This window comes from Drosophila guanche, unplaced genomic scaffold, assembly GCF_900245975.1.
Source record: "Drosophila guanche unplaced genomic scaffold, DGUA_6, whole genome shotgun sequence".
NCBI classification, from domain to species: Eukaryota; Metazoa; Arthropoda; class Insecta; order Diptera; family Drosophilidae; genus Drosophila; species Drosophila guanche.
In genome coordinates this window covers 6,443,680-6,455,828 of record NW_022995745.1, presented here as the reverse complement: position 1 = coordinate 6,455,828, position 12,149 = coordinate 6,443,680, and the positions used below count along the sequence as shown (strand labels likewise).

Here is a 12,149-nt window from a genome sequence, read left to right as displayed (position 1 = left end):
TAGAAAAAAATAATACATGACTTTGTTGTGGGCTCGAGGGCGGGGGGCAGGCAGCCCTAGAGCATGTCAGGCAACTCATAAATGATGATGGCAACACTTAAAACTGTATTTCTGTGTGACGTTGATAGATAGATAGTATTTGTATGTGTATGGTATGTGTGTTTGTGTGTGGGGTGGGAAGAGTATTGGGCAAACGGAATCTCATACCTGTGGACTGACTGGCGCTTTTGGAAGATTTAACGTATCCTCCTCTTCGGCAACGACAGTCGCTAGTGTTATAAAGTACGGAATGATGGCGATTATGTCGATAACATTCATGACATCCCTGCAGAAATTTAATTTGTTCGGACATGCGAGGAACCTGAACACACACAATAATCGATACAACGACCAGCGATTTGGTTTGGTTTAAAGATTCACACACAGAGAGAGAGCGACAGCGACAGCGAGAGCAAGATGGAGAGGAGAAACGAAACAGAAAGAAAGAGAGAGAGAGAGAGAGAGAGAGAGAACGAGAACGAGAGAGAGAATAAGAGACGTAAGAGAGAGTTGGATAGTTGGAGAGATCATCAAAATTATAAATGAAGGAATACTCGTACGTAGACAAAAATATAAAGAGAAGAAAAGAAAACAAAAATTCAATCAATATGTATCAATATATATATACATGAACGAGTTCTAGTTATTCGTTGATAAATATATGTATGGATAGGTATAGCGATGTAGATTTATAGAGAGAGAGAGAGAGAGAGTTAGAGTTAGGGAGAGGGAGAGAGAGATATCGGTATTCTAGTGCTACTAGTACTTATATGGATATCTCTTTCGTTCGCTTAGCTTATGCTATGCTATATGCGGTATGGTACATATGCATACGAGTACGAGTACGGAGTATGGAGGAGTATGGAGTGGTGGAGTGGTGGAGTTGTGGAAGTGAAAGTGAAAGTGGTTTCGCCTACCTGACAGTTAGTTCAAATGTAAACCAAATAATACATAACGTTTCTATAAGGAAGAAAGGATCTGTGATGTCAGGCACCTCGTCTTCCTCGATTTTTGTGCCATTTGTTGTTGTATTGAACACCTAAAGAGCGGGGAGAGAGAGATAGACAGAAATAGAGAGGGAAGTGTGCATCAGTTGGGGCATCAGTTGGATCCATTATCCGCTGACTGCTGAGTGGAGTACGCACCTTGTAATGCTTAAATTCGGGTAATGTTTCTAGACAAAATATAACAATTGATAGCAATATAACAAATACACTAATTATGGCTACAACTCTGGCGGCTTGTGAACTCTCTGGATACTCGAAGAGCAGCCAGACTCTTCTTTGTTTCTCATTATCCGGTAATGGTCTTTCTTCCTCTTTAATAAAGCCTTCATCCTCTCTGCAAGAAAAAGAAAACAAAGAAATGTGATCGATCGATCACACCCACACCCATCACCATTAGTCGTCATGCAGTTCAGTTATTTCCCCTAATTCTTAAGTGTATTTTGTGTGTGTTTCTATGGGCAGCACTGGCAACAGGACACAGGATTGGGTCGCATCGAAACGCCGCATAAAACAAGCTTAAAATGGCAAAGGATTGCCGACTGGACTCTAGACTGACATGGCAGAAATCCAAAGGACAACACTTTGCAGCTCAGCTTTGAGGCACTGCAATACAAATTTAGTTGAAAGTGTAGAGTTGGCGGCTTAAATGTAAGTGAATCCTTCTGGTCATGGCGACTGCAGATCGTCTTCTCGGCAACAACATTGTAGTGATTAATAGTCAACTTGCCCATAGATTTTGGGTCCTTTCTTCGTTCTATTGCTAGCTTGTCTCTATTGCTTACAAATTCCTTAAAATTCCCAACAACCTTGAGTCAAAATAAGTCGGAGCAATCTTGAATAAATAGACTTGCGATTACATCAAAGTCTTGTAGTACGAATGTAAAATTAATTTCCTTGTGATTGACTTTCTGTTCTGTTCTGTTCTGTTCTGGTTGCCGTGCTGCATGCCACAGTACACCAATTCAATTATTTTTGAAACCAAATCCTAATTTGTGTGGAGTTTTAGTTTTTGTGTTGGAGTTTCGAGTTTGGATTTTCAGTGTGTACTTTGGCTTTGGCTTACCTGAATTTATTAATTGCTTGATCACCTAATTCATAAAATTTTATTTCTTCACTAAATACGTCTAAAGGGACATTGACCGGTCTCCGTAGTCGGCCACCTGTGGATGGTAGTGCGAGTATATAGGAGGATACACAGATGAGTGATTGTTGTGAATGAATTCGGTTCGGGGTTTGGTTGAGTTAAGAGAAACAGACAGACCAAGAGACAGATTAATGAAGGAAGGAAGAGATTGAAACAGAAGAGGGAAGAGAGAGAGAGAGAGAGAGATCAGAAGAATGTTCCATAGAATAATAGAAGGAAAATGCTTACCACTCTGATAATAGTATAAAATCGCATCGAAGCTCGGTCGACTACGGTCAAAAAAATATTCATTTCTAAGCGGGTCAAAGTACCGTAATCTCCGAGCCGGATCCCCGAGCAGCGTGTCCGGGAATTGATTAAGCGTACGTAGTTGTGTCTCAAACCTCAGCCCGCTTACCTAAAACAAAACAAAACAAAACAAAACAAATATTTCGGGATGCCAGAAATTAAGATGAGCTTCAGGGGAATGAGAATATGCTCCGTTCTCAGGTGGGTGGGGGTTGGGCTCACTCGTACTCACATTTATAACGACTCTTTCGCAGAAATCATGATCGTGAGGAATGGGTTCAAAGTGTTGCGGTCCGCCACCAAAGCCATGACCAGCCCCCCCTTCTTCGTCTTGACTGCTCAATTTGGGCAAAGACCTGAAAAGAAGAGAAAAACAATGTTAGATACGATTCGTATGAGAAATATTTATATACGGAGTGGGTAAGGGGGGAAGTGAGAATGTGGGACATTCCGCATTTAACCTGGTAATCGCAGCTCCATTATTCAACCGATTCGATCTTAAAGCTCTCCAGTGGCCTGGTCTTTAATTACTTTTCGGACTCGAATCAATTTTCCAGATGCTTTTGCCCCAATTGAATATTCAATGGCGCTGCATAATGGATGGCCTGCGAGGCGGTTCGGGGAATTTGTTTTCGGTTTTTGTTTTGGTTTTGGCTTTGGGTTTCTCCTTCTCGATTTCAATTGCCATTGCAATTGCTGTATGCCGTATGTGCCCCACTAACGATATTTGGACAAGAGCCCAGACACAGCCACAGGCACAGGCACAGGCACAGGCACAGGGACAGCCATAGCCTTAGCCAAAACATGGGCCGGGGGCATCGTATGACTTGGCCTGGCCAAGAGGTGGTTAAGCTTCAAATGCCCGAATTAAACTCCGCACTCAAGACAGCACCGGGCCAGGCCAGTACGATCCCAGCCTGAACCTAGCCAACAAAGTCCATGTGCTATGTCCATGTCCATGTCCGTGCCATGTCGATGTCCATGTCCATGTCCATGTCCGTGTCCAGGCACATAGATAGAGATGGGCTCTGGCAGTATACTTATGTTTACACTTGTAATTGGAATTGTATTACAATCCCATATAAAAACGAACAGTTCCGCCCACAGCTGGCAGTGTGCCCACCACTCGAGTTTCATGCCTCCTTCACTGTCTGCCAGAACCCAGCACCCTGCACCCTGCACCGCCCATCTCTTCTTGTCCTTTATCGCTGATGTTGCTGACAATGTGCAATTGTTGCTGCGGTTGCTGCTGGCTGCTGGTTTTCCGAGGCCCCGAAGCGGATCCACACCCACACCCTAGCACAGAGCCAGAGCCAGACCCAGGCACAGGCACCGAGGCACGGATTGCTGTTGCCTGGTGCTACGAGTATTTGGCGCCGTGCCGTGCCATTTAATTAAGCGTGTAAGTGCAGTGCACGAACGACAGGCAGCCGCTGCACCCACTCTTTTGGCCAGCCATGGGTTAATATATGGACAGGCAGGGAAGGCACAGACGTGAGAGAGATGGGGCTAGAGGCAGCGATGGCTAGAGTGCATTCAAATCGTACAATTTGTTTGTCAAAATACGATTTGCCTCTCTCGCTACTTGCCTCCTTGTTTTCTCTGCCCTTATAAATAGTTACAGTCGAATGTTCTCTGGCAAAAAAAATAGTGTTAAAGGGGAACAAAACGCGTAAGTCTGTCATATTTGTGGCTGCTTCGTGTGGCATTAAATTCTAGTAAATGTTTTTACGTGCAACATAACTAAATGAATCGGAAAATATGATATGCAAGGAGCCCGCATTTGAAGCTTTTGTGGGATGTAAACGTGCTCCAATGGCAAGTCTAATCTAATCTTAGGCAATCGAACTGGACTGTTAATGCTCCATCCAGCCAAAAGACGATAGCGGCAACTGAGGGAAGCAGCGACAAAGAGCCATAAGTAGATAGTGAGAGAGAGCGAGAGAGCGAGAGAGAGAGGAAAAGGCCGGCATCAGGTAAAGTCGGTCAGAGTTCGTTCTTGGCGAATGTCAACAAACAATTTGGCCGAGGTGTATTACTGTGTGTGTTGCATATGTGTGCCAGAAGTGCACCTGTCTGTCTGTGTGTGTGTGTGTGTGTGGGTTTGCATATTTTTATATTCCTCTGGGTGTGTGCTTGTGTGTGTGTGTGTGTATGGGATGGGGCCATATGCCAAATGTGTATCTGTGTATGTAAATGTCAGTCAGCACTTTATTCATACTTTTACTCTCTTGCTCTTGCTCTTGCTTTGGCATTTGCTTCTTCCTTTTGCTCCTTCCCTGCGCTCTGCATCTCTCTCTTTTTCAACCCCTTTCTCTCTTTATATAGGTCAGCGGCACTTTGGCTATTGCTGATGCCTGCCCTGGGTGATGCGGCTGTGACGTCATTGTCGCCTCCTCTTCTAAATGCCGCCGACGACCCCAGTCGATGCGATGCGATGCGATGCGATGAGTCGCTGGTGCAGCGACCTATTTACAACTCACTAGTACATGGCAGTGTGTGTCTGTGTGTGCACTTCCGCATGCGGTGAGGCAGGTGCCGCTGTGGATGTTGCATAAGCCGAAAGCCGAAAGCCGAAAGCAGAAGGCAGAAACGGAGTGGAAATCGGAGTGGAGCGACTGAAGTTCAATGCAATGGGCAAATCCGAAAATCAAAGTGTACATCGTGCCCTCAGATCTGTGTACTAGATGCAACTGGGTGTATGTGTTTGTGTGTTCTTTTTCTGTCTTCTTTGTCTGTGTGGATGCCGGTCAAGGCAACAACAGAGATGCCATGCCTGATGCCTCCTCTCATCAAGTCATCCTGACTATTTTTAGCCACATCATCAACATGTGCTGAATTGTATGAATTAATGGAGAAGGGAATTTAAAGCACACACACATATACAGAGCAGACACTCGAGGGACACAAAAGGAAACGGCAGCGAGAGCCTTGAACTGATGAACACTCACTCAGAGTCACTCAGTCACCCCTCATCGACTGGCTGGCTGCCTGCTTATGCAAGCTGGCATATGCAAACATATGCATGTACATGTGCCTATGTATGATGTATACATACATACATATATGCATCTTCAAGTTAATCAACAAACCCAGTCAGCAGCTGGCAAAAGATTGCAAGCAGCAAGCAAGCCTCCATTGCTGCTGCTGCTGCTGCTGATGAAGGAGCTAAAGGGGGAGAACAAAGAAATTACTTGGAAATCCACTTAGCAGAATTGGATGAGAACACACACTTTTCAGTGCCCGAAATCCAGGCTTTAAATGCACGCTTAAAAGGGTTTAGCAAGGAACATTCCTATTTGGGAGTTGCAAAGTTTCCTTTGTAAGATTCCATCAACGGGGTGGGGTGTTTACTGGCAGGAAGCTTAAACTGTGCCAGGTAAGAGCGAGACTCATTTGCGCGCTGACGTCACAAACGCCATTCGAATGGCAAAAGTTGTAAATGCGAGCATGAATGAATGAATGAATGAGTGCATCGAAAAGGTACGCTCCGCCCCCACATGGTTGTGCTGTGCATTTCACACTTTCCGCGGAGCTGAAACGGATTCCTCGACCGACTGAGTCGGTGTCGGTTCCGGTGCAATCAATCGTCAGATGCAGATTGGAAAAGGGGAAGAGGTAAAAGGTATGATGAAATCAGGGCCTCACGGCCGCAGCAGCGGAGTCGAGTTATGCAAATCCTTGGCCTGGGCACCGGGTCGGACCCATAGCCAGAGCCAGAGCACGTAGCCGGGAGCAGGCAGGCAGTTACCTGGCCACGACTGGCTGACGGACGGACGGACGGACGGACGGACGGACGGACGGACGGACGGACGGACCTGCACTGCCCTGCCCTGCCTGACCTTGGCCAGTTGCGTGCACAATTTGTGTGGGTTTTCGCTTTGTTTTATTTGTTGTTTTCCGTGTTTGTGCCTTTCCATTTTTTGCTGCTTTACTTTTTTGTTGTTGTTGCTGTTGTTTTTCGTTTTCATTCTTGTTTGACGCTTTCTGTTTTGGCGTTGCTGTTTTTATTTGTTATTTTTGGCAACCATTTCTCGGGTTCTCTGCGCACCCAACATGCAACCCCATGGATGTAGAGCGTTGCTGCTGCAAGTGCAGGTGCTGCAGCTGTGCTATTTGTTCCCTCCCTCCCCCTGGGGGACTGTGTGCTTGCTTTGTTGCACGTGTGTGGCCAGGCGTGAGGCATGAGAATGACTGGTGGAGGGCTAAAGGACTGAAGAGCTGAAGGACTGAGAGAACGATTGTGTGCACGTCAGGCATTTTAAACATGTTCCGCTATTTGAAACTTTGAGTCGTTTATTATCCGAAAAGGAAGAGAACTAAGGATAAAGCCACACACACAGCACGAAAGCAGTTGGTGGAATGGTGAAGTGGAGTGGGACAGGTGCCAACTTGTTAAGCGCGCAATTTACAAACTTCGCCAAAGGTGAAACTTTCGCAATTGTCTCAAGTGAGCGCAAAACAAAGTCGCTGTCTGTATTAAGAGCACACCTGATCCATAACCCTAGCATAAGCGATAAAGTTAACAATTAAGCTTTCAATGATTTGCTAATCATTGCCAACTTTGAGCCAAAAGCATTCTGCCCCTCTGCCCTTGCACATTATTCAATTGCAGCAACAATCGAATTGACTTCTCCTGGAACCAGGCTGTTTGGAAAAACCGTAGCCTAAGGATTAATGTGTGAACTCGAATCGATGCCATAAACCCACACAGCACACACTCACACACTCTTTGTCCCATCGCAATGTGACCAGTGGGAGTACCAGTACCAGTCCAGTACCAGAAATAGACTTTTATTTTCGAACAATCGAATCGGATTTGCCCTTTCTCCTAATCCCACTCCCACTCTCTCCAAAATGGCAAAATGAGTTCGAATCGATTGTGTTACGCTTGCTCACAATCAAAGTAATCTCCATTCAGCTGATGAAGTTCCCCAAAAGCATTTACGTCCCTATCCATCCATCCATGTATCCCTTATTCTTTGTGTGGTTTTAATTTTAATGCAGTGCATACATAAGGCATACAATAATGTACATGCAAGGGACTGGCGCGGATGAAGCATGTAAGCACAAAATGTAGGAGGGAAAAGTCAAGCGAGTGAAAGCGACACAAAAGCGTGCAAAGAGCAGAGAGCAGACAGCAAACGAGACACACAATGGCCGACCCATAAGACCCACATGCATATGTGTGTATGTGTCTGTGTGTTTGTCTGTGTGTGTGAAGGTACATATGTCCATTTGGGTGCGTGTGTGTGTGTGTGTGTGTGTGCTCATTGTGCTTGCTGTTCGCTGTCCATTGTTCATGGCTTTGTTGCCTGACGTTGACGTCGCTTGTCGCCTTGTCGCTGGCAGCAGACCCAGCTGTGGCACTGGCACTGGCAGCAGGACCAACAGCAGCAGCAGCCATACCAACAGAGCCAGCAGGCGGGGATCAAGAGTCAAGAACAATGAGTCAAGCAAATAGCAAGCGGCAAACAGCAAACACTGCCGAGAAGTCAAGTTGCAATTGTTTGGCCCAGAGAGAAAGAGAGAGTAAAATGGCAAAGTGAAAGTGTAAGCCTCGTCAATCAACAACAGCAGCAACAACATGGGGCATGGGGCATGGGGCAGAGCTTTACGGATAAGGATAAGGACAAGGGCAAAGGATTCAGCGTCAGCGATTAGCTCGGCCATCAATTCGAGGCCCATCAATGAGCTGAGCTGCGGTAGGAGCTGCATGCGATAGGAACTCCATCGACAGTGCCCCCAAAAAATACTCGCAACACAAGGGAAGAAAATATAAAAGTAGGTAAAGGAAAAGGGAAACTGAAAGAGTGGCAGGGGATAATGTTAACCGCTTTATTGTGCGCGCCATCCCCATTCCGATACCCATACCCATCAGCAATCCCATTCCCGTTCCCATAGAAAGACAGCAGGCAACATTATCAATGTCAAACTCATTTCAATTCACCGAGACGATTACAGGATATCATCAAAGGATATTGTTATGTCTCAATCGAGGGCAGAGAGACGGTGTCGGTGTTGGGGTTCATTGTGGCTCTTGTGGATGCTGTGGGGCTAAGGGGCTGGCTGCGGCTGTGGCGGCATGTTAATGATATTGATGCGGTGAAACTTCTGTTTGCTGCCACTGCCACTGACGCTGCTGTTTCTGTTGCTGTTGCTGTTGCTGTTTTTGGGGAAGCTGTCAATGTCACATTGCGCATACGCCGCATTGCTTGCCCTCCTTTGGCTTTCTCTCTGTGGTGTGTGTGTGTGTGTGTGTGTGAGTAGCTGTGTGCGTGCATCTGCATTGAGCGATGTGGCATTCGTGTCATCATCTTCATCATTATTATCTGATGAGAACGGACCAGAGCAAGCAATGAAAAGTGCGCGAAAAGGGGTTTCGTTTCGGGTTACGAGTATCTGCAGAGTGCATTGGGTCACTTGACTCCATGCCGCACTCCCTTGCCGCATCCTGGCCACGCGGAGCATGTCTCCTCCCTGGAGGCTACCAGCAGCAGAGTGCAGTGCCCAAAATTGTGCCCAACGATGCAGAAGAGACTTTAAATATCAACCGAATGGCTCTAAAAGGTTACACATATATTTTCAGTGATTTTTAAAGAGTTTTGGGGAGTATTACCATGGGTTATACTATATTTGATTATGGATAAAGTGGGAAATTGAGAAATTCTTTATTACCTATCGCGCAGAAGAGGGGGCGAGGCGGTGGATAGATTTTCACCGCTCAACGGTTGCTCCTGGCGCGGTCGTAGAACGGGTGTGAGGCCCCATCTCTCGATGAAATCGATGCGGGAAATGGTTGAGGACGAGCAAGTTGTTCGAATTTCTAACTGCGCCAATGCTCAGCGCAGGCGCAGGCGCAACCCCAGTCCCGATCTACGCGGGACTCGGGCAACTGGGACTGGTCTCCCAACTCCACTCCTGCTTGGCTACCCAAACTGGCTTGGCTTCCTGCTGTCGCTTGCCGCCGATCTGCCAATCCGTCCACGATCAGCTCCACTTTCTTGTGTGTTTTTTGGCCCCCGTCTCTGAGCTGCAACTTGCCTCGGCTCTCCTTGCTTTGGCTAACTTTGGCTGCCTTCTTATCCTTCTGTGATTTGTCCCGCTGCTCCTCTCCAGTCTGCTGTTCTCCCTGCTTCATGGAGGATCAATGGGCATTGATCCCACGGCTGTTCCTCTTCTCAGTTTTGGCCCGCGGCTCGACTAGCATTTGGCATTCTTGGGTTTTGTTGCATTTCTTGTGTATAAATCAAATGTAAAGTGAAGAAGAAGCCCTTCGATCATGTTTTCCTTTTGGTAAGATTTCGTTGAGTTTTCTTTTCCCTTTCAGTTTCAGTTTAGATTTAGTTCAGGGTTTTTAGTTTAGGTTGAGAAGACTTGACTTGGATTTTGATAGTTCTTTTTTGTGTATTTGTTTGGCGTTAGGTTTTTTGTTGCTTTACATTTTGCTGCTGATTTTGTGTGGTAGGTTGGCGTTGGCATTGACTGACTTCTTGGTTGATTTCTCAGAGCTGTCCAATGGCCACTTGGCGGTTCTTTTTATGCCATTTGAGGTGCATTTTCCTGTCGTCTGTTCTCGGCATATTGCTCTTCCGGTTCTTCAGTACTTTGGTGTCGGATTTTACCATCAATTTGTTGGGTTTTTTTTTTGCATTTGTCACATGGTTTCGTTTTTATGTATATTTTATTTATTACGATTTGTTTTTGTATTTTTTGTTGTTTTTGGCTTAGCTTTTGATATGATTTAGATTCATCTTTCCGCTCAATCTGCCGGATTCTGAACGGATTTTTCATTACTTTTTTGACGCCCAAAAAAAAAAAACACTTGTACATTCGGCAGTTGAGTTACACTTTTGTTGTTGGATTGCAAACCGGAAACAGCTAGTGAAAATGTTAATTTCCGCTTTCAGGCGCAGTCCTCACACATACACAATACATGCACACATGTAAGTGTGTTCTTTTCAATGTAATTTTTGTTGTAAAAATAGGCCCAATGATTTTTTTGTTTCTGTTTTTCGGGCGAGCCAAAAGAAAGCCGAAACCGAAACAGAAGCTGGCAATGAGTGAGCAAGAAAGCGGCAGAGCAGAGAGAGAGAGAGAGAGACACGGAGGTGGCAAATCGGAGAAAGTGTGTGCTAGAAAAAGAGCGAGAGCGAGAGAGAGATGAAGCGAGGAGGCTCTGGCTGTGTGTGCCTTGAATGTCCTTTGCCTATTGATTTTCAGACCCGCACCAACACACCTTCGTCTCCATTTTCGCTTGTATTTATGTTTATTTGTCTTTACCTTTATCTACACTTCTCTTTACTCTCTCTCTCTCTCTCTCTCTTCTCACTTTTGGTTCACTCTTTTGGGTTCGTTTTGCAGTTGAAACTATTGGCACTGATTGAGATTTGTTTTTTGTTTTTGGCGCGAGTTTTCTGTGTTTTTTGTTGTTGCCTTTTTTAGTTGGGAAGAACAACCTTGAACCTTTCGGGTGGATGGTGCCCCAGGAGCAAGCAGCCGCACAGGTAAGCACACATGCACGCACACACACACACGGGTGTAGTGAGAGAGAGAGAGAGAGAGAAAGAGAGGGATTTATCCTGGTCTGGTTATAAATACAAGGGAAGGTGCCAGTGCCAGTGCCTAAGCCTATGCCAATGCCTATGAGCTACATGGCTGCTGATGCCTTCATTATCCACTTTTTCCACTTGTTTTTTTGCACATCATTTCTAAATTTGTAAAAGTTTTCTCTCACGCATTGGCGGTCCTTCAGGACATCATCAAGTTGCAGTCAACTTTCACTTTGCGACACACGACCGCACACACGGCACAAAAAAAAAGACACAAAAAAAGAACCGACTCAAAGTGTGTCAGCCAATAGTTTTTTGGAGTTGAATTCGAACGGAAAAGCACACAGAGAGAGTACACAAAGAGGATGTAGGATGCAGGATGGAGGATGGAGGATGAGAGTAGAATAAGTGGCAGGTGAGGTAAGTAGAGGCAAGTTGCGGAAGAGGTGGATGCTGCTGCTCTGGCCGGAGGTGATTCTCCTGTTGGTTTGATTTGTATTTTTCATATTTCGTCTTTTTCGTACGTGCTTGTACGAGGAGTACGAGGAGCATTGCTCGATGGGCCTTCCAGTGCGGGTGCGGAGTTGGAGTCGCTGGCGGTGGCGGGGGCGGGCTCGGGGGCGCGTGCCCTCTGGAAGAAGCGCGCAAAACGTGGAGAGCCGAGAACCAAACGAAACGAAACGAAACGAAACGAAGCGAAACGATGGGAAACTGGGAAATGCAACGCAGTGAAACGAGACGAAAATGAATAACGAGAGTAGACGAGTGGAATGGAACGAACGAACGAGCGAACTAACGAAGGAACAACAACAACAAACGCGGACGAAAGGACGAAAGGCGACAAATGCTGCTGGGGCCATAAGTGGCAAGCGAGAAATTGAAGCGTGTAAGCGCTTAACTGGCGCTGTAATGACACCAACACACACGCACGCACACCCACAGAAGTACACCCCTGTGTGTGTGTGTGTGTGTGTGTGTGTGTGTGTGTGTGTGTGTATAACAAAACACAGCAGCAGCACGAGGGCAAAAGCTCTCGTGAGTCATGGATGGGATAGGATGGAAACGAGCGACCAGAGAGACCAGCGACACGAGCAAAACGAAACGAAACGTAACGAAACA

At 46.1% G+C, this 12,149-nt stretch overlaps 1 protein-coding gene across 8 annotated transcripts in view; it reads right to left on the bottom strand.

The window, feature by feature from the left end:
* The window catches only part of LOC117581401 (potassium voltage-gated channel protein Shaker), a 112,259-nt gene that overhangs the window by 24,656 nt on the left and 75,454 nt on the right, over window positions 1-12,149 (bottom strand). For all 8 annotated transcript variants that reach the window (XM_034268546.1, XM_034268550.1, XM_034268548.1 and 5 more), the window contains 6 exons: window positions 2,711-2,834; window positions 2,419-2,587; window positions 2,110-2,206; window positions 1,185-1,380; window positions 957-1,078; window positions 208-361 (listed from right to left, as the gene is read on the bottom strand). In XM_034268546.1, coding sequence (XP_034124437.1) covers window positions 208-361; window positions 957-1,078; window positions 1,185-1,380; window positions 2,110-2,206; window positions 2,419-2,587; window positions 2,711-2,834 — 862 coding nt within the window. The remainder of the gene's footprint in view (window positions 1-207; window positions 362-956; window positions 1,079-1,184; window positions 1,381-2,109; window positions 2,207-2,418; window positions 2,588-2,710; window positions 2,835-12,149) is intronic.